This window comes from Peromyscus californicus, unplaced genomic scaffold, assembly GCF_007827085.1.
Source record: "Peromyscus californicus insignis strain IS unplaced genomic scaffold, ASM782708v3 Scaffold_12__1_contigs__length_115047231, whole genome shotgun sequence".
Classification (NCBI taxonomy): Eukaryota; Metazoa; Chordata; class Mammalia; order Rodentia; family Cricetidae; genus Peromyscus; species Peromyscus californicus.
Window position 1 is genome coordinate 93,193,442 of NW_026294413.1, and position 19,884 is coordinate 93,213,325.

At 46.0% G+C, this 19,884-nt stretch overlaps 1 protein-coding gene across 1 annotated transcript in view; it reads left to right on the top strand.

Moving 5' to 3' along the window:
• The window catches only part of Vstm4 (V-set and transmembrane domain containing 4), an 85,519-nt gene that overhangs the window by 31,769 nt on the left and 33,866 nt on the right, over window positions 1–19,884 (top strand). The window contains exons 4-5 of the mRNA XM_052733906.1: window positions 1,228–1,335; window positions 13,707–13,740. Of these exons, the coding sequence (XP_052589866.1) occupies window positions 1,228–1,335; window positions 13,707–13,740 (142 nt within the window). The remainder of the gene's footprint in view (window positions 1–1,227; window positions 1,336–13,706; window positions 13,741–19,884) is intronic.

Below are 19,884 nucleotides of genomic sequence, written 5' to 3' on the forward strand. Positions count from 1 at the left end.
AAAAAAGTCTACTGTTCAGTGCAATAAGTTTTTTTTTAAAGATTTGTTGCCTTTGTTACTTTTCTATTGCTATGACAAAAAACAATGACCAAGGCAACTTATAAAAGAAAGCATTTAATTTGGGGGTTTATGGTTCCAGAGGGTTAGAGTCCGTGACTATGATGGTGGGGAATATGGCAGCAGGTAGGCAGGCATGGCACTGGAGCAGTAGCTGAGAGCTCACATCTTGATCCACAAATGCACAGAGAGCTAACTGGGAACAGTGTGGGCTTCTGAGACCCCAAAGCCCACTCCCAGTGACACGCCTTCTCTAACAAAGCCACACCTCCTAATCCTCCCCAAACAGTTCCATCTGTTGTGGAGCAGACCAATTATTCAAATATATGAGCCTCTGGGGTACGTTCTCATGCTAACCTCCTCGTTTATTTATGTTTATTGTGTGTGTATAGATGTGTCCCTGCATGTCCATCTATGCACCACATGTGTGCAGTGCCTTCAAAGGCCAGTAGAGAGTGTTGGTTCCTCTAGCACTAGAGTTACAGACAGTTGTAAGCCACGATGTGGGTGCTGGGAACCAAACCTGTGTAATCTGCAAGAATAACGAATACTTTTAATCACTGAACCATCTCTCTAGGCCCCAAAGGTTGCTGTTGCTGTTTTTGAATAGTTTTGATCCATGATTGATTGAATTTGTAGATGTGGAAGCTGGAGACACAGAGAAACAGCTATGCTTAATTTTTAGTTCAAACTTCTAAGTAGCCCGGAATAGAAATCTACTCAGTCTAGCTTCGACAAAAATGTTGACTAGCTCTAAGAACATGAAAGGACTTTCCGACTCCAGGCATGGCTTCTGCCAGGCCTCTCTAGGGCTCTGGCCAAGCAGGAGACTCAAAAGAACTTGGATGTGTAAGTCCGTTGTCTCAACCTTCTGGGTCATTGACCACCTGTATCTCCAGTTTTCAATTATGATGAATCAGATTTACCTTTTCTAATGATTGAACATGTATGCTGGGTGGATGCTCTGTCTCTGAGCTGTGTCCGTAGCCATCAAGGTTTACTCATAGGGAGAATGCCTCTGATGACAAGATTAGAACTCTGCCTCTTAGATTTAGACCTGAAGGTTTTCCTCTTGTGCATTCTCCCAACCCCAAATCTTTATAATTTATATTTGAAATTCTTTTTTTGTGGTTTGTTTTGAGTTAATGTTTATGATAATGTGCTCTTCAGATCTCTATGTGTATGCCGTCCTTGTGTGCTGCGTGGGGATCCTCAGCGTTCTCCTCTTCACCCTGGTCATCGCCTGGCAGTCGGTGTTTCACAAGAGGAAATCTAGAGGTAAGAAAACAGATAAGGTCATGTCTGGAATGGGTAGCCACCCACCCACCCACAGGCGGAAGATGGCGGGCAAAGTATCACCTTGGTGGGAAGGCATGCTGGGTCAGTAATTGTTTGCCTGGAATCAGAAAGCAAAGTGAGTGAGAAGACTTGCCTCTCACAGGTGTTGCTGAAATAAACTGACCCCCGTCACACCAGCTAAATTCTGCTTCCTCTCGTCTCTACCTGGGGCTTTGGGTTCCTTAACTCCTATCATGTTATTCATCTGGAGGAGGCTGGGGCTGGAGCAGTTGGGCACTGCACTCTGGCTCACCTTCTTAAGAGTGAGTTTTGGGGCCAAATTCCTGAACCAAGGGACTTGCAGATGTCTTCTTGGCAGGCAGGTGGGACTGGAGAGTCTCCTGCTCTTTTCCTGTCTGGGGCCCCCTCTTTCCTCGTCAGTGTCCCTGATCCCTGGAGTCTGTCCTCAGGCCTTTCTCTCCTGCCTTCTTCCTCAGGCATTGCATTCCATGACTCCTCTCTCCTTAGAAACGCTGCCGATCCTAACCAGAGCCCATCTCTCTGTCTAAGCTCAATTTCCCAAGTCCAACGGTTCTGAGAATCTGCCCAGCTGCCTGCCTCTGTTCTGTTCTCCGAGGATGGCTCAGCGGACCTTCTTCTTCCATGGTGATGGCTGCCTCCTCAAGCTTTTCTTTCTTTAAAGCCCCCTCTGAGTGTTCCTCATGTACACCATCCCCCCAGAATTTCTAAAACCAGTTGGGGACACAGTTGCTTTCAGAGCTGACCAAGACAGACTGAGCCCAGTTTCAATGACACCTCCTCACTTAGCAACCAAGGACCCAGCCCCTGTCCCTCTCCTCCCTCATGGAGACTTGAGGGACAGGAATGCACCTGTCTGAGAGCTGGGAAGGAAGAGACCCTGAAACCCTGAGCACATTTCTGGTGACATGTGAGTAAATCAGACATCACTGTCACTATTAACCCTAGCTTATGGATCTGGGAGGAGTTAGCTTCTGTCCATGCTCACAGGGACCTTGAAACTGGGAAACTGAAGGACGGCTATGAAAGGGACAAGACTGGGGAAACCAGGAAGGGATGATGGGCATCCAGGGACTGATACCATGGGAGACTGTTGCTCAGGGGTGAGGAGGAGAGGTTCTGGAACTGGAAGAGCTGCTGTTGTCATGGGGTTCAGGGGCTAAGAGCACGGTCTTGCAGAAAACCTGGGTTCAATTCTCACCGCCACCATGACAGTTCACATAGGTAACTCCAGTCCCAGGGAATCTGACATTCTCTTAGGGTCTCCCCCAGCACCAGGTATGAACATGGTGCACAGACATACGAGCAGGCAAAACATCCAGGCACATAAAACAAAATAAAAAGAATTGATGTTGTGGGAGAGGTGGTATAGAAGAGCATTCTACCACTGCCCACATGCAGCAACAAGAGGGCTCAAGGATCCTGCGCTCACAGCTGCCCTTCTCCAGCACAGGAGTCCCTGGATGCTTTTCCCCCTTGAAATTAAACCAAAACCAGCAAGCGTAGAAGACAAAGGTTCACTGGTAGTTTCCAGGGTCTGGACGGGGTTGACGGGGAGCAGAGAACAGCATGCAGCCCTTGAAATGGAGCCAGGGGTACAGGCCAGCTCTCCTGACACTAGAGCCCGAGTGCTTCCCACCTGACTTGGGTTTCATTGTTCTGCCCTTGGGTACCTTCATTCATGGCATCTGCTGCTCCACCAAGCTATCCCAGCATTTCCCTCGTTCCCAGTCCTCAGCTGCTTCTCTGAGCTTGTGGCAAATGTTTGCCCGTGGGTGTTGGCCCTCTGCCTCCCTGCCAGAGAACTCTGTGTGAGGCAGGGACCATGCATGTGACCCATCCTCCTTGGAATTTGGCTCACAACAGATGCTCCACAATTGATGAACAAATAGATTTGTTTCCCAGCTGCTCTGCTCCCAGCTGTTGGAGCTTAAAAGGCACTGGCAGTTTCTAGACTGGGTGTGTGCTCAGGGCAGCTCCACCAGGGCCTGGGCAGACTTGATCTGCAGACCCTGTGGGACTCCAGGCAGGACCCAGGAATCAAAGAAAGGCCAAGAATGGCAGACTGGACACACAGGGGCACCTGGCATCTTCCTCCAGGCCTCACAGAAAGACCTCAAGGAATGGGGATTATAACTGGGTCCTCATCGTCCCCTGCCAGGGTGGGCTTCAGGGTGACCACCTGTGCTCAGCATCGAAAGCCCTTCTCAGCTGTCAAGAGCATTGTCTGAGCACCTGCTGTAGACCAGGCACGCGGCTCTACTCCTCCATGTCCTTGTGTAGCCTGCACGGTTCCCATGAGATGGACAGTATGATGATATCCTTACACTAGCCAGTGGGAGACCTCTCAGGCTCAGACTTTAGCTGTATCTCAAATGCCCTAGTTTTCTATTCTAGAAAATCCATAGGCAGCTGAGGATGATCTTTATGAAGGAACTTTCCGTGGAGGTTGTCCATGAGGTTCTTCCCGCACAGATCTGCCTGCCTTCTCTGGTCCTGGGTACATCTTTTGATATGTCTGAGTTTCAGAGAGGACAATAATCTTTTCTAGGTGATTCCTAAAGACTCCATAGGATGTATTTGAAGACATAGTGTTATGGTTTGGGCATAAAATGTCCCTACCAAAGGCTCATGTGTTTGAGGCTGGGTCCCAAGCTGATGGGACTATTTTGGGAGGTCCTGGGAACTTAAGGAGGTGGCCATAGCTGGAGGAGGTAGGTCACTGGGGTCAGGTTCTTGGGGTTTTCTTGTCACTGGCCTTGTCCTGGTTTGTTCTCTGCTTTTGTTCACCAAGAACTAAAGAGCAGCCTCCTCCACCTGCTGCCCTTCCATGGTGTTCTGCCTGAGCACTCAAGGCCAAGCAACCATGGGCTGAACCCTCTGTAGCCATGAGCAAGGAACTCCTCCCCCCTTTCAAGTGTTTTCCAGGTATTTTGGTCACAGCTATATAAAAGTCAGTAATACACTTGATGTACATGTGACAGAAACAAGTATGGATGGATGCAGATAGGCCTTAAAACCTGGGGTTAGGGCTGTGCATAGAACCCCAGCTCCTGATACAGTTTCCAGGAAAGTGCAAAACAAAGTCCACATGTTTGGTTTGCATGCCCTTGTAACATCCATTGTATATTAAAATGGAGCAAAACCATACTTAGAGACATTGTATTTAAATTAAATGAACTTAGGTCCTAGGGTCTTATGAATAGGCTTCTTCCTATTCATAATGTGAATTCCAGAAGGTCATTAAAAAGGGACAAATCACTTGTGGACCATATTATTACCACGTGTCCAGCATTCCTGTTCTCTGCCTCTCAGGTATAGTCCTCATCAGTACCATAAGCAGAATTATCCAATAAGAAATCCAAATTGTCTCAGTTGGTGGATTCCCCTTGAATACCAGAACTATTGATCAGAGTATTTCCAGCTTTGACGTTTTATGCCCCGAGTTCAAGGATATCGAGTTTTCAGGGCTGGTGGACAAGTCCAGCAGGGGCGCCAGATCCTCGGGTGGCTCTGCTTCTGTACCGGTGCTCTCTGGGGCGGTATTCCTATGAACCCTCATTTTTAGTGGAGAAGGGTAGAAGGCAGTGGTGGTGACTTGCCCCAGTATTGACGTCTTTCCCGCCTCCAGGATGGAAGCAAAGTAGATCCTAGGTTGGGGAGAGGGAAAGGGTACCGCTCAGTTACCACAGGTAACTGGGGAATAATTGACAACTGTTGGGGCCCTAGGGTCTGGAGTGCTGGGCTCTTTCTATGGCAACCACCTGGCCAGGATATATCCCACAGGAAGTGGTCCCCTGTGTGGGCTAGCTGCTGTCAATGGCTATGACTTTCACTGAGAACCGTTAAGCATTTGTGGGCCATACTACATGTGTCCAAATGATTCTGTGACCCTAAGATGCTGAAAAATCAAAGACACTTGTCAACTTTACGTAGCATTGTCTCACTTCCTATGCATTGAATTATAACAAATTTGCATCATTGTGACTAAAGCTAGACCATAAATAAAGAGCTGAGAATAGTGCTCGGTTTGAAGAGGATCCAGTTCTTACTAGGGGGTCCTACTGTGAACCTGCTGGTTTTTAGGTCCCCCTCCCCTTGTTGCTTGGACTTTTGTATGCATGGTTGGGGAAGCCAGACCCACGCTCTGTTGGGTCACAGAGCACTGAGGTCTGTAGGCTGCTCCTACCCAACAGTGCTTCTTGGTTCCTGCAGCAACCTCTGGACAGAGGACATCAGAGGAGCAGACCCACTCCTGAGGACCCTGCAATACTCTTGGCTCTTCCGAAGCCAAGGGCGGCAGGCCAGCTTTCTTGGCTGCCGTTCTGCCTTGGCCATCACTGCTGTGTTTCCAGGACGCCCAGCTGGGCTATGAGCAAAGCTAATCATACCCATGTGTTGCCAGGCCAGCACAAGCATACTCCATTCTTCTCCCAGCACTAATCTCTGTCCTTGCTCTGTGTTAGTGCCTGTAGTGCCCAGGACCTCATCCCAGGGCCTCTTCAGCTGAGTCACCCTAGAGAAGAATACCAGTCCTGGGGGTCAGGACTGAGCTCTGAATTTTAGTGTTTTCTCAGGACATTGGCTTCTAAGGCCGTTGCTTTTCAAGAGCCCACCTAGTCTTGCTGGTCCAGGGAATTTCCAACGATCCCCAGCCTTCTGTGCCCAAGCTTCCTAAAGTTGAGTCTGTAAGGCATCTTGGAGCCCAGGTAGGAGCAGTGGTGGCCTTTCCTTACCATCTGAACTCTTCACTGGGAGCTCTTGTTCCTTTCCATTTGCATCTGTCTTCTAAGACCAAAGACTGGACAATCCAAGGCTCATTACAAACTATCCCTCCCCTGCCTGCGTCCCTGTGAGGAAGAACCAAAGGGCTTATGGACTTTTCCTCCAGAGGTATGAGGAAGAGGGGACTAGGGACTGAGTCCCACTCACTTGGGAGTAGAGACCACAAAAGACAGAATGGGTGGCCAGAGTGACAGAGAACAGAAGGATGACCTGAGGAGGTCAAAGGGCTCAGTAGCCTGGAGTCATAGACACCTGGTATCCCCAAGGTGTCCTTTGTCCTTTGGCAGATAGATCCACTGGCTACGCTTAGTACTACTGGTTCTGGGCAGGCCCACTGAGACTGGTGGAGAAGGGGCTGTCCTCCCTTTGTGAGCCTGAGAGCTTCCTAAAGAGTTCCAGACTTAGAGCCTAGACTCAAGTTCCTTTATCTACAAAGCAAGTCAGAAACTGCAAATGAATTATATTTGAGCCCCCAAATCTCCCAACTGTAAAATGAGGAGGGGTGTTGCTCTTATTTTTCAGGACTCTGGGAGTCCTGGGTATGGGCAGAGCAGGTATCCTGTTAGCCTTCCCTGACTGGAAAAATCCTGGAGAAAACCAGCTTAACCGAGGAGGTTAAAGGTTTATTTTGGCACATAGATTCGGAGCTTTAGGTTTATGGTCACTTGACCCCATTGCTTTGACCCTCAGGGAGGCAGAACCGCATAGCAGGGAGCATGCAGGGAACAGAACAGCTCCTCTCATGGTGTCTTGAAAGCAGAAAAGAAGAAGGGAGCCCAGAAGAAGACATGACACCCGGGAGCCACTCACTTCAACTATGCTCCACCCCCTAAGTTTCATCACCTCACAGTATCTCATCACCAAATCATGAGCCAGTTGACAGGTCGATCCAATGATGAAGTCGGAACTCTTACGATCCAATCAATCTCCCAAGGCCTCACCGCTAAGCATTCCTGTGTTGCTGGCTGTCCAGTGTCATTTCTGTTGCTGTGACAAATACACTTACTATTCCAAGTCACAGTCCATCATTGAGGGAAGTTAAAGGAAGAACTCAAGGCAGGAATGTGAAGACACCCCTGCTTGGTATTTCACATGGTATTACCTTCAACCGAGGAACTCACTTCATAGCCAAAGGTGGCAGGAACCAGGGCCGAGTGTGCTTGCCAGCTGGATCACAGGCTCATGCTCATCTAGCTTTTTTTTAATACAGCACTGGACCATCTGCTCTGGGAATGGTACTGTCCATGGTGGGCTAGGTCCTCCTACATCAATTTAAAAAGATCAAGACACACTCTCACAGACATGCCCACAAATCAGGCCAATCGAGGCAAGCCTTCGACTGAGATTCCCTTCCATGGGACTAGGCTGTGTCAAGTTGATAGTTGACAATGCTCAAGCTTTCAATTCATGAGCCCTTGGGGACATCCCAGATATAACTGTAAACAAGTACCCTCCCTGGTCACGTGCTTCAGGTACCATGCGGGCCATCCCACTAAGCTAAGGCTAACACACACTGTCACAGTAGAGAAATGTGAACCACAGATGTAACTGGTTGTCTCCTTATCAAGGTTTTAAAACAAAATTGGGTGAAAATTCATTTTAATCTGTTATGTCTAAAAATACAGTTTCTAAGGAGAGAATGGGTGAGACCGAACTGCACATTGCACACCGAGCTGTGAAGCTTGGCATCGCCACACGCCTTGTTTGGAGCTTGTTTCATTTTGAGGCTTTATAATCCCTTGGGCTGCTGGTCAGCCCACGGCACAGAACAGAGCAGACAGGAACCTTCATGTGTGGTGCTTTTCATTCACCAAGTGTGGTTGTTAAGTGGTGCCTGCCTGGTACCAAACTCCTCCTGGTCAGCTTCCGCTGTGTGACAGAAGCAGGTGATGCCATCCTAGCGGCTGCACTGGCCAGGAGGGGTTGTTTGGGCATGTCTGCTGCCTGGAGGTGGGAGCTCTTGGGCTCTACATGAGGAGAGGACAGTGCTGTGCACAGGGAGGTGTAGCTAGAGTTTTCCTGCCTGGCCCACAGTCAGGACAAATCTCTCTTACCTGCCAGTCCCACAGCCACTCAGACCTGACCAAGTAAACACAGAGACTTATATTGGTTACAAACTGTATGGCCATGGCAGGCTTCTTGCTAACTGTTCTTACAGCTTAAATTAATCCATTTCTATAAATCTATACCTTGCCACGTGGCTCGTGGCTTACCAGCATCTTCACATGCTGTTTGTCCTGGTGGCGGCTGGCAGTGTCTCTCTGACTCAGCCTTCCACGTCCCAGCTTTATTCTCCTCCTTGTCCCGCCTATACTTCCTCCTGCCTGACTACTGGCCAATCAGTGTTTTATTTACCAACCAATCAGAGCAACACATTTGCCATACAGAACATCCCACAGCAGGGAGGGCTGCAGCTCTGCCCTGACTCCTAGGAAATGCACGCAGGCTGTGGACTAGGCCTAGAAGTCAGGCAGCGCTTTCCCAGGCTGTGGGGCTCCCTGACTTGAGTGGGTAGAGAAAGCTCTCTGTAAACATGGTCTTGGGTGCTATGAAGATCCTGTCCTGGGACTGCTCTGCTATGCAGGGAGATTGCTCGTGAGCAGAGCAAAAACACCCCCAGGCCTAGCAAGTGTCTCTGAAAAGCCTAGGAAACCAAAATGAGTATAAGGGAAGCGTGTGTGTGTGTGTGTGTGTGTGTGTGTGTGTGTGTGTGTGTGTGTGTGGTCAGCCACACCTGGAGGTCCCCAACACTGCAATGGAACTGATGAGGTGTGTGTGTGTGTGGTCAGCCACACCTGGAGGTCCCCAACACTGCAATGGAACTGATGAGGTGTGTGTGTGTGTGTGTGTGTGTGTGTGTGTGTGTGTGTGTATGTGTGTGTGTGTGTGTGTGTGTGTATGTTTGTGTGTGTGTGTACGTATGTGTGTTTGTTTGGGGTGTGTGTGTGTGTGTGTGTTTGTTTGGTGTGTGTGTGTGTGTGTGTGTGTGTGTGTGTGTGTGTGTATGGTCAGACACACCTAGGGGTCCCAACACTGCAATGGGACTGGTGTGTGTGTGTGTATGTATGTGTGTTTGTTTGGTGTGTGTGTGTGTGTGTGTGTGTGGTCAGCCACACTTGGAGGTCCCCAACACTGCAATGGAACTGATGAGGTGTGTGTGTGTGTATGTTTGTGTGTGTGTGTGTGTATGTATGTGTGTTTGTTTGGTGTGTGTGTGTGTGTGTGTGTGTGTGTGTGTGTGGTCAGCCACACCTGCAGGTCCCAACACTGCAATGTAACTGATGAGGTGTGTGTGTGTGTATGTTTGTGTGTGTGTGTGTGTATGTATGTGTGTTTGTTTGGTGTGTGTGTGTGTGTGTGTGTGTGTGTGTGGTCAGCCACACCTGCAGGTCCCAACACTGCAGTGGAACTGACAGGCGGGGTGTGGTTCCTCCAGCCTGCCTTCCCACTTCTGGTGGAAGTGGTGGCTGTCACAGACCCAGCTGGGGAAGTCACAGCCTTCGGGCCTGACACACTTTGGGGGGTTTGGCCATGGTAGTGGCTTTGAACAATGAGGTCCTAGCTGAGGAGGAGGAAAAGGATGGTTGTCAGGAAGAGGCTGGTGGCTGGAGTGTCTTGTCAGGAGGGGTGAGGAGCACTGGCCTTCCTTTCAGAGCCTTTGGAGATCACCCAAAATGAGACCATGTATGTTGTGTTTTTATCTCGGATGGTAAGTGCCCTGCACTAGGTGCTGGGAGGCAGTGATGGAGGGCTGTTCCATCAGTCACCCCTGAGGGGCTTCTTCTCCATCTGGGCTCCTAACCCCCAGAGCTAGTATCGTAATTAGGGGATCCTGTCTCACTGGGCAGCCTCCCACACATTCCTGAACGCTTGCTGAGTGGGCTCTGCCTCCTCAGAGTCCAGGTTAAGCTAGAGCACTGATGTGATTGGCGTGCTGCTAATGCCTAGTGGTGGTGGGAGTCTGGGGACATCCACTTCTCAGAAGCTTACAATTGTCCAGAGTCACCTCTGGTCCTGGGTGGTCCGTCTTCGTCAGTGGGAGTGTTGGCCTGCATTCACTCAGCACAGACCTCACATTCATCTGTCAAAATATATTACTGAGACATCCCACCAGACTGGTGGCCCTTCTTAGCCAGTCCCCCACCCTAAAGGGAGTCCCCCAGTTTCTCTCCTGCCTCTTCACTCCTCGTCTCTGTCTACCCCATTCCTTTTCCTGCACCTGGACTTCACCTCCCCAAACACAGGGAAGTTCCTGGCATTCTTCCAGGTCTGGGCCCTGCTCTGCCAGCTGCAGCTAGAGCAGAGTGTACACAAGAGACTCAGCGTGTCTGTGTGTGGCTAACACCAGCTCTCGGTTTCTGAGGATGGCGCCCAGGAGACACAGAGGACTCTGAGTCAGGTCACTCTGCTGGTGACCTGGAAGCCCTTGCACTCAGGTTACTGTAACAGGACAGCCTGGGCTGCACAATGGAGCCCACTCTGTGGCCTCACTGTCATGGCCCTTGGAGGTCTGAGATGGACGTGCTGCAGTATCAAGGCTGGTTTCTCCTGTGACTTCTCTGTCTCTCTCCTGTGGCTTCTCTCTTTGGCATCTTCTCCTTATGGTTCACCTGGTTTTCTGTCTGCATTTGTGGCCTGGTCCCTTGCTCTAAAGACACCAGTCTTGTTGAATTAGAACTCACCCTAATGGCCTCATTTTAACTAAACTCTTTCTAAGATCCTATATCCTATTGCGATCCTATTACAAATTAGGATTAGGTCTTCAACATACCAATTTTGGAGGGAACATAACTTGGTCTGTAACACCTGCTGTGTGACTGTGGGTAAGTTTACTACCCTCTCTGTGCTTTAGTGCCTTTCGTTACAGCATAGGAACAGCGTTTAAAGAGGTTCTGGTAAAGTTGAAGTTGGGAACAGAGCTGTGGGCTTTGAACACGTGTTGCCTGAATAAATTCTTCTTCACAAACTCTGTGACCTTGGACTTTTATTTTATGTGTCGTTGACATCTCAATCTTTTTCATTACAAATGTAAATTGCGTCAAAGGAGTTGCGCTCTCCAGAGCTCTGCGGAAATAGCTATTTTAAAATGATAGGACGGCATCACGCCCTTTTGTATTTTGATTTTGATCACCAGCCCTGTTTATTTTAAGCACCCAGTGAAGTGGGGGGTGGGGAAGGCCTCGCACGGAAGCCTTGGCTGTTAGGACTGTCACCTGGTCCTTCTACCTCTCCTTTTCTCTTCGTCCACCTGTCCCACAGAATTTTGTCCTGCTCCCCACAGCTGTTGTGCCGAGTGACTGTTGTGCTCACCTGCATGCATGTGCACATGCACACAAAAGTGAGTTCACAACTTCTCCATTCCCTTCTCCCCGGGGCTACATGTTAAAATACTGTTATAAGATCAAATTATCAATACTTCACAATTAACAGTGTTTGGGAAGATTACCATAAAATGAACAATAACATAAATAGATCATTTGTTTAGATAAATAATTAATAAGCATAACGTAAAATTTTATTGAAAGTGCACTTCTATTGAAATAGATTTTTATTTTTACTTTATATATCCTCACATGTAAATGAGAAGATGAGAACTCAGAATTTGCTTAGGGGTATAGTTCTCCGTCAATCCCGTTCCTGTTTTCTTAATAAATGTGAGCTTGGGAATTTCACCTTCAATACAAAAGAAGGCAAGATTAGATGGAGTTTTCATATGCTACTCAATACCAAGCACAGCTTTTGAATTATATATGTAAAGAGTTAAATAATGATCTAGCATCAAAGATGCTGTTTAATATGCTGCCAGCTGACACCTGGATTTGCTCATTATTCAATCCTTGTTGGAAGCAAAACATTGGAAATTCCATCCTCCTGAGCTTTAGCTACTAAGCTGTGAGTTATTCGGAGTCTCAGTGGACACATATGCTTCATGTCGGTTCATGCGTGCCGCTCCCTATGTCAGGTGTCTGTGATGCAAGTCCCAGTGAGTAGACAGCATCCCTTGGCTTTGTGAAGTGGAAAAGGTGCTGTTATAAGCAGAGAATAAAAATGACATAGTCAGATTTCAGATACATTGCAAGAGAACCAAGAAATTGATTCCTTTCTGACCCAAGAATGTTCTAGGATATGCAAACCAAATACTAAAGTCCATTGACCCATATGAAGTTTACAATACTGTCATAAATATGAATGTTCAGTACATACTATGTTGCTATTGTTGTATCCATAAACCATCTAGCCCACAGTAGGTGCTCAGTAAATGGAGTGCAGGAAGGGTTTAGACATTAGTAGAGAGCTGGTTTATATATCTTTTTAGCTCTCCCATGCTGGCAGTCCTGCTCTGGACCTTGCACTGGTTAACTGTGCAACAGATCATCCCAAACACAAGAGCATAAAACAACCATTTTAGCTGCTCATCCACAGGTCGACAGTTGAGACTGAGCTCAGCTGAGCAGTTCTGCTGCTAATCTCATCTAGAGTCATTCATGCAGCTACAGTCAGATGGTGGATCTGATGGGGCTGGTTGTTCTGGAACCTCAACTACCATGGCTAAGGCCTTCTCCATGGGGACTCATATTCCAGTGGACCCACAGAATAATTGACAGCAGAAGAGTTTCCTGTCACAAGCCTCAGATATAACACTTTTTAATGCCTCTGCTTGTGGCACATTGGCTAATGTCCCTTGGATCTAAGCAAGTCATGTGGCCAAGTTCTATTTAGTATGAGGTAGGAGATGTTATACATAAATATGAACAGATGCAAGAAGGTGGAATTCGCTGGGACTGGCCATATAAACATTTGCCACGCAACTCAGGATTCCCTTGGCTGTTTCAGTGTTCCTCTGTTGAGGTAACTTCAGCTTCAAGTCTTAGATCAGACGCATTCTGGATTAGGGGCCCATGTATTCTAATTTTTCCATGATAGATAGAAGTTTACCTCAAGGAGAACCGCTGTAGAAAGATACCTTGCTGCAAGGTTTGTTTCTTAAGGACATCTTCTTGTTTTATGTTTGTTTGAAGCAGAGTCACTGTACAGCCCAAGGCTAGTCTTGATTAAGATCCTCCTTCCTCAGCCCTCCATGGTGCTGCACCATCATATCCGACTCTGTAAGGAGCTCTTTTGACATCATAAAGAACATTAACTGAAGAATGAAAGCCCATTTCACAGTGAAAAGGTTATAAGGAGAGAGCCTGTCCCATCTGGTCCAAAAGGCTGTTTTCATGACCCAGAGCACACAAGTTGGAGGACTTCACCACTCCAGGACCCTTTAGCATAGAATACAACTTGACTTGTCTTGGCCAAAGATGAATATTATGATGTCTGGGGTATGTGGCTTCATACCTGATGTACAGTCCAGAACTGAAATCATATCCAATCATTAGGGTGCCCTCTGATGTCTCTGCCATGATTTCACCCAAACATTGCAGGCAAGAAGCCCTAAGTTGGCTGGTGCAGCCCTAATACCTGAACAAGATCTGGGTCCCTGCCTTTCAGGTAATGCCAAACTAACCTGTATTTACCAATTATTATTCTTTTTCTTTTCACAGTGAGACATTATTTGGTGAAATGTCCTCAGAACAGGTAGGAATATTTTCTATGTTTTTTTCTATTTGATACTTTACTTTCTTTTTATAATGCCAAGAAGTTGATTAAATATATATTCTTACTAAAAGATGTTGGTCACAAGAAACAATGTATGCTTTGCATATGTTTGCAAGTCCACAAGCCAGTCATAATCTCCACAGGGTACAGAGGGCGTGCAGCTCATGCGGGTCGAGCCTGTATCTTTGAGGAGCTTGAAAAGTGTCCTGTAGGACCATGTGGGAGCTTATGACTGGTCTGAGCCAACTCAGTACCTTCTCACCAGTAACTAATCTTTTCTCCCCAAGTACTGACTTGGCCTATGTTCTACTTTAGCTGGTGACAGGCCTCATTAGGAACATAGTAGTTTTAAGATACGTTCAAATTCATAACATTTAAGATTTTCGGACCTATAACTTTAAAAAAATGTCAATGGGACACAGAGCCTCTTGTTAGAATGCTATTAAAATCCCCTAATGACAGTGAAAACACAAAAATCATAATTAAAGTGAAGGAAGATAATTGACCAGATCAGCATGGAGGTTTGTCAGGTACTGGAATGACCTGATAAGAATTTTAAACCAGATATCATAAATCTGTTTAATCAACTGAAAAATGAAAACTCTTTTGTAAGCAAATGGTAAATAAAAATGCCACCCAACAGAGAAAAAGTAAAGTATAAAACTGAGAAAATATAGTAACAAGTACAAATTTTTTAAAGATTTATTTATTTATTTATTATGTATACAGTGTTCTGCCTGCATGTATGCCTGTAGGCCAGAAGAGGGTGCCAGATCTCATTACAGATGGTTGTGAGCCACAATGTGGTTGCTGGGAATTGAACTCAGGACCTCTGGAAGATCAGCCAGTGCTCTTAACCACTGAGCCATCTCTCCAGCCCCCACAAATGCAAATCTTATTGAATAGACTCAATAATAGGGTGACAATGTCAGTAAGTAATTGGTAAAAAGGAAAGACAGAGCAATTGAATCATACATGTGAACCACAGATACAAACAGACTGAAAACCTGATGAACAGCTAGTTCTCAGGGACATGGGGCAAGGGTAATTCCTACCATCAGGTTATAGAAGGAGAATGAAATCCAGAGGAGCTGACCATTATTTAGTTATTAGAAGGAATAATGGGTGAACACTTCCCAAATTTTTCAAAAGAAAAAGATTTATAGATTAAAAAATGTTAATTCCAACCATGTTGGGTATACTGAAACCTACATTCAGACACAGCACAATTAAACAGATGAACTTGAGTGGAGGTGCACTCTCTGAATCCAAGGACAGAAAGAAATGGTGTTCTTCTCGTAATCTGAAAAAATAGCACCCAGAAATTCTATATCGAGCAGAACTGTCCTTCAAGAATGAAAGAGTAAAAAAGACATTTTCAAATTTAGGAAAACTTAAATAATTTGTTGATAGATCACTGTAAGTAGGGGCTGACAATCACCTACTTGAAAAATCACTTTTAAAAAAAATTCTTGAACCCAAAATGAAAGCAACCTTTAGTAATTAAGAAGGAAGGAACAACTTAAAGAATGAGTATACATTTACTAATTCACTGAGAATTTCATACATGTCTACAATATATTTTGATCATATTCACCCTCCATTCCTCCCCTAACTCCACCAAGATCCACTCATTTTTAGACATACTCATGAATTTAAAAAATCATGTCTGATGATTGAAAAAAAAATTTAAATCAATTGATTCTCAATGATATTTCAAAGTTAGGAAGATGGATAGCCCTCATAGAAAAGGGATTGCTACTCTTCATTTGGTGAGGGAATGTCGGCAACAGTACACAGTGGTTGGTCACATACATATATTGTAATTCCAAAGCAACTACTAAAATAACTCTATCCCTAACACTAAAAAAAAAAAAACTACAGAAAAATCAAGATAATCCTTTTAATATATTCAAGTCACATAAAGAAATAGAATAAACAGAACCCTAGGAAAGGAGGAGAAAATAAATAAAAAGTTACTTCCGCACCACCTGTCTTAAACTGGTCTAAATACATCGGTTGAATCACAGAGCCTGGAGTAGTAAATAACTATGTTTCCCAACTATATCCTGTGTATAAGAAATTCACTTCATGCATATGACATAGGTAGAGTGAAAGGAAATGGGTGGAAGAAGAGAGAGCACGCAGTAAACAGTCTATGTGCATATACTGCATATCTCATAAAGGAAAACACTTAGTAGGGCTTGGATAGGACATTAGAGGCTAAAATGACCAATTCACCAGGAAAACAAAGGTCCTAAATAGTCTATGCATTAAACAACAAAGACACAGAGCCCGAATAGCTAAAACTGAAGAGCTGAAGGAAGACCGGAAAATCCATGGTGATTTTTAGTAACCAATAGGCTTGGCTTAGGTCCCCCCTCTCCATCCTAAGTCACTGAAGACATAAATAATGCTGTCAACCAACAGGACCCAGTTGATCCATCTCCAGCAGTCAACTTATGGAAGAGCACTTTTTGTTCGTATCCTCATGAAATACTCACCAAGATATATCCTAGGCTGAGACAAACCTCAACAGCTTAAAAGACTTAGAATTGTACAGTGTAATCTTTGACTACGGTGAATCATAGTTGAAGGTAGTAGGGAGACAGCAGTAGGAAAATCTCTAAACATGGAGCCAGGAAGCACCATGCTTTTGTTTAAAGTCGCAAGCTGAGTCTCGACAGCCAGGACCAGTGCAAACACAGGTACAGTCATCAGGGAAGCATGCGCGGTGCAGAGATCGGAGGATACACGGGGTCCCGAAGGAACGTTCCATGTGTAGTCTGACACCTTGAGCTCCAACGAGTCCAGGACAGTTCTGAATAGAAGGCATGTACTTTTCATCAAGTAGTGTGTATTCCACAGACATCCACAGACAGAAACATGGCCTGAGACCCCTTTTCTCATAGCATCGGCAAACACAATTAAAGAGCCTTAGTCTGAAGTATAAAAGCTAGAACTGTAACATTTCTCAGAGAAAATTCTTGTGTCCTCGGATTGCATAAAGTGACACTGTGCAAGACTCATAAATGAAAGACTGATAAAAATTTAGTTCCAAAAACACAATTACAAAAATGGAAAAACAAGCCACGGAGTAGAAAATACCTGCAAACCAGACAAGTGACGACGACGAGGAACCTGTTTCCAGATACAAGGTTCTTCCAACTGGATAATGAGATGACAAATAGCACAATTAAATTAGGCAAGAGTGATTTGAACAGGTATTTCCCTAAAGAAGATATACCCGGGCCTCATAAATACATGGAAAGATGCCCAATATCTTCAGTCATTAATTAGGGAAATGCAAATTAAATAATAATGATTCCAGCACACCCTAACCGTAATTGCCCACAATCCAAGAGACAAATAAGCCAAGTGTTGGCATGCATATGGAGAAACTGGATTATTGTACACTGCTGAATGGAGCCCTCAATGGGGAATACAGTTTGGTAGTTTCTTAAGGTGTGACTCCTAATAATATGACCCACAAATTGTACTTGTAGGGATCTACTCAAGTGGAATGAGAGCATATGCCCACTCAAAGACCTGTGTGGAATTGTTCTCAACTGCTCTATTCATAATAACCAGAAACTGGAGACAATCCAAATGTGTTCACGAGCCGGTGAAGAGAATAAACAAAATGCAGCAGATCCATCCAAAAAAGTTCTACTTGGCAATGTAACAGACCGTGGAAATAGGTCATTCTCAAAACACCACAAAGTGAAAGAAACCAGGTGCAAAATTTACAGTTTCGTGCTATTTTAATGAAATGTCTAGAAAAGGAAGATTTATGGAGATAGAAAACAGAACAATGTTTGCGTATAGCTGAGGTTGAGCGTGGGGATTAATTTCGGATGTGATTAATATGGTATGGACTAAATGGTGAACTTCCCAGCACTATGATTGCAATGTCCTAAAAATGTATTGTGCCGATGATTGCACAGCTTGTAGGTCTATAAAAATCTACTGGATTGTTTATTATGAGCTACAAGTTGTATTGGAAATCAATTATGCCTCACCAAAGCTGCTTGTTTCTTCCTCATGACCACACCCCCTCACACTCTAGGACTAGGGTGAATCAGGCATGTCATTTGGAGAAGAGGTTATAGTAGGGCCACTCATGGTTGTCCAGAGGTTCCCCAGCCTGCCATTCTCCCTTGATTCCTGGGATACCTGGCTCTGCTTCCTGGAGAGCTTGCAGCTCCTCGTGTCTTGGGTCCTCCCTACTCCTCATTACCCTCCCCTACAGCAGTCACATTCTAAACTGGAGACTACTGGGTCGAGGAGGAGAGCAAGGATGTCATCCTAGTTCAGTAGACACTAGAGTTTGGTTTCCCCCAGCCCTGGATATACAAAATTATTAGTTTGTCTTTCCAGTGCTGTGACAAAAGACTTGAGAAAATCGACTTTAAATGGGGAAAGGCTCATTTTTTGGTACTGTTGCTTTGGAGTCTGTGGCATGGCAGCACATCACAGCAGAGACTATGGTAGAACAAACCTTCTACTCCCACGGTGGCAAGGAAGCAGAGAGAGAGCAGGGAGGAGTGGGGAAGTCTTGGTTTGTTTTGCTTTGATGAAATAACCCAACCAAAGAAATTTAGAGGAGTGTACTTTGGTCTACAGTCTAGAGGGGACACAGTCCTCCTGGGGAAGGCATGGTGGCAGAAGTGTGAGGCCAGTGTGTCACACTGGGTCAGCAATTCAAAGGCAGAGAGAAAGAAGAGAAAGTTGGACTAGACTATAAAACCTCAAAGCCTGCCCACCGTGATGTACACTCTCCTGCAAGGCCCCATCTCCTAAAGGTTCGTAACCTTCCTGAACAGAGCCACCATCTGGAGACAACGTGTTCAAACATGTAGGCTGTGAGGGTCATTTCACATTTAAGCCATGACCAAATTCCAATGTCCTCTTCCTGGGTGTGTCCCTAATGACCTAATTTCTTCCCTGCCTCTCAGTCAGGTACATCCTGATGGTACCATAGACTGGTGATCAGGACTTAACTCATGGTCTTTAGAGAACATTTAAGATCCAAACTATAACCCAGATATCAGGGTCATAGAGTTCTAGCCAAATGTTTCTGCTTCTATACCAACCATATTGGGGGCTGCCAGTGATGTAGTGGGGTGCCCGGCCCAAAGCTTTCACCATGAAATGCTTCCTGCTAAACCAACTCTATATAAGTCTCTGTAAAATCATTTTCCTCCTTCAGCCTGAGACCATGGTGGGGTCAAGTCTGACGCTAGATCTGCCAGGGACACTCGTCCTCCTGACCAGAGCCTCATGTGACCTCACATAGTCCTGACCCCCTCCTGCAGTGTCTGGCTAGAGAGCAAGTCAATTCTTTCCTTCACCGTGGCTTTGACCTGTGTGCTGGGCTACAAGCCCAGGAACTTCAGCCCATCCTTTTCATGACAGAGAGCGGGTCTGGTACCCTTTTTGGTTGCTGCTGTGGGAACTAGACCCTGGGGTCTCGAGTTCTATTCATGATCAGTGTCCTTTTTTGTCCTCTGACCACTTCCTTCTGAAGGGAAAAGGGCAGAAATCACAGGATCAGGGCCAGAAGCCAAGAAAGGAAACCCTCAGGCAGGGGAGGACCCTCAGGAAGAGGCCACATACTGGTGCTGAGAACACTGTGTCACAGAGAAGGGGCCTTGCCAAGTGACCGGGGCAAGATGGGGACTCTAGGGAGTTCCATGACTTGCTAAGAAAAGTTCAAAGAAGAAAAGTAAAGCTTATCACGACTGTGTCCTGTCCTGAGTCAAGAGGCTGCCATGGTCTGGGAGGAGCAGCCCTGGGCTTTAGGACTGAGGAACTCCCCCTTTCCCCAAGCCAATCAATGTCCCAGACCACAGCAAGCATGTCAAGGCTCTGTGGGCTTCAACATGCGTTCCCTTGGAGGGTCAGCAATGAGGGCATTTCAGTTCCTATGAAATGGCTCAAAAAAGTCCTTGAAACCCAGCTTTAAAACAAAATGTAGCAATTAGTCAGAGCTGTGATGCTTCTTGTGTGTAAGCCAAATTTTAAAAAAGCTGAGAGAGAGAGAGAGAGAGAGAGAGAGAGAGAGAGAGAGAGAGAGAGAGAGAGAGAGAGAGAACACAGAATAGAGAGAACAGAAAAGGC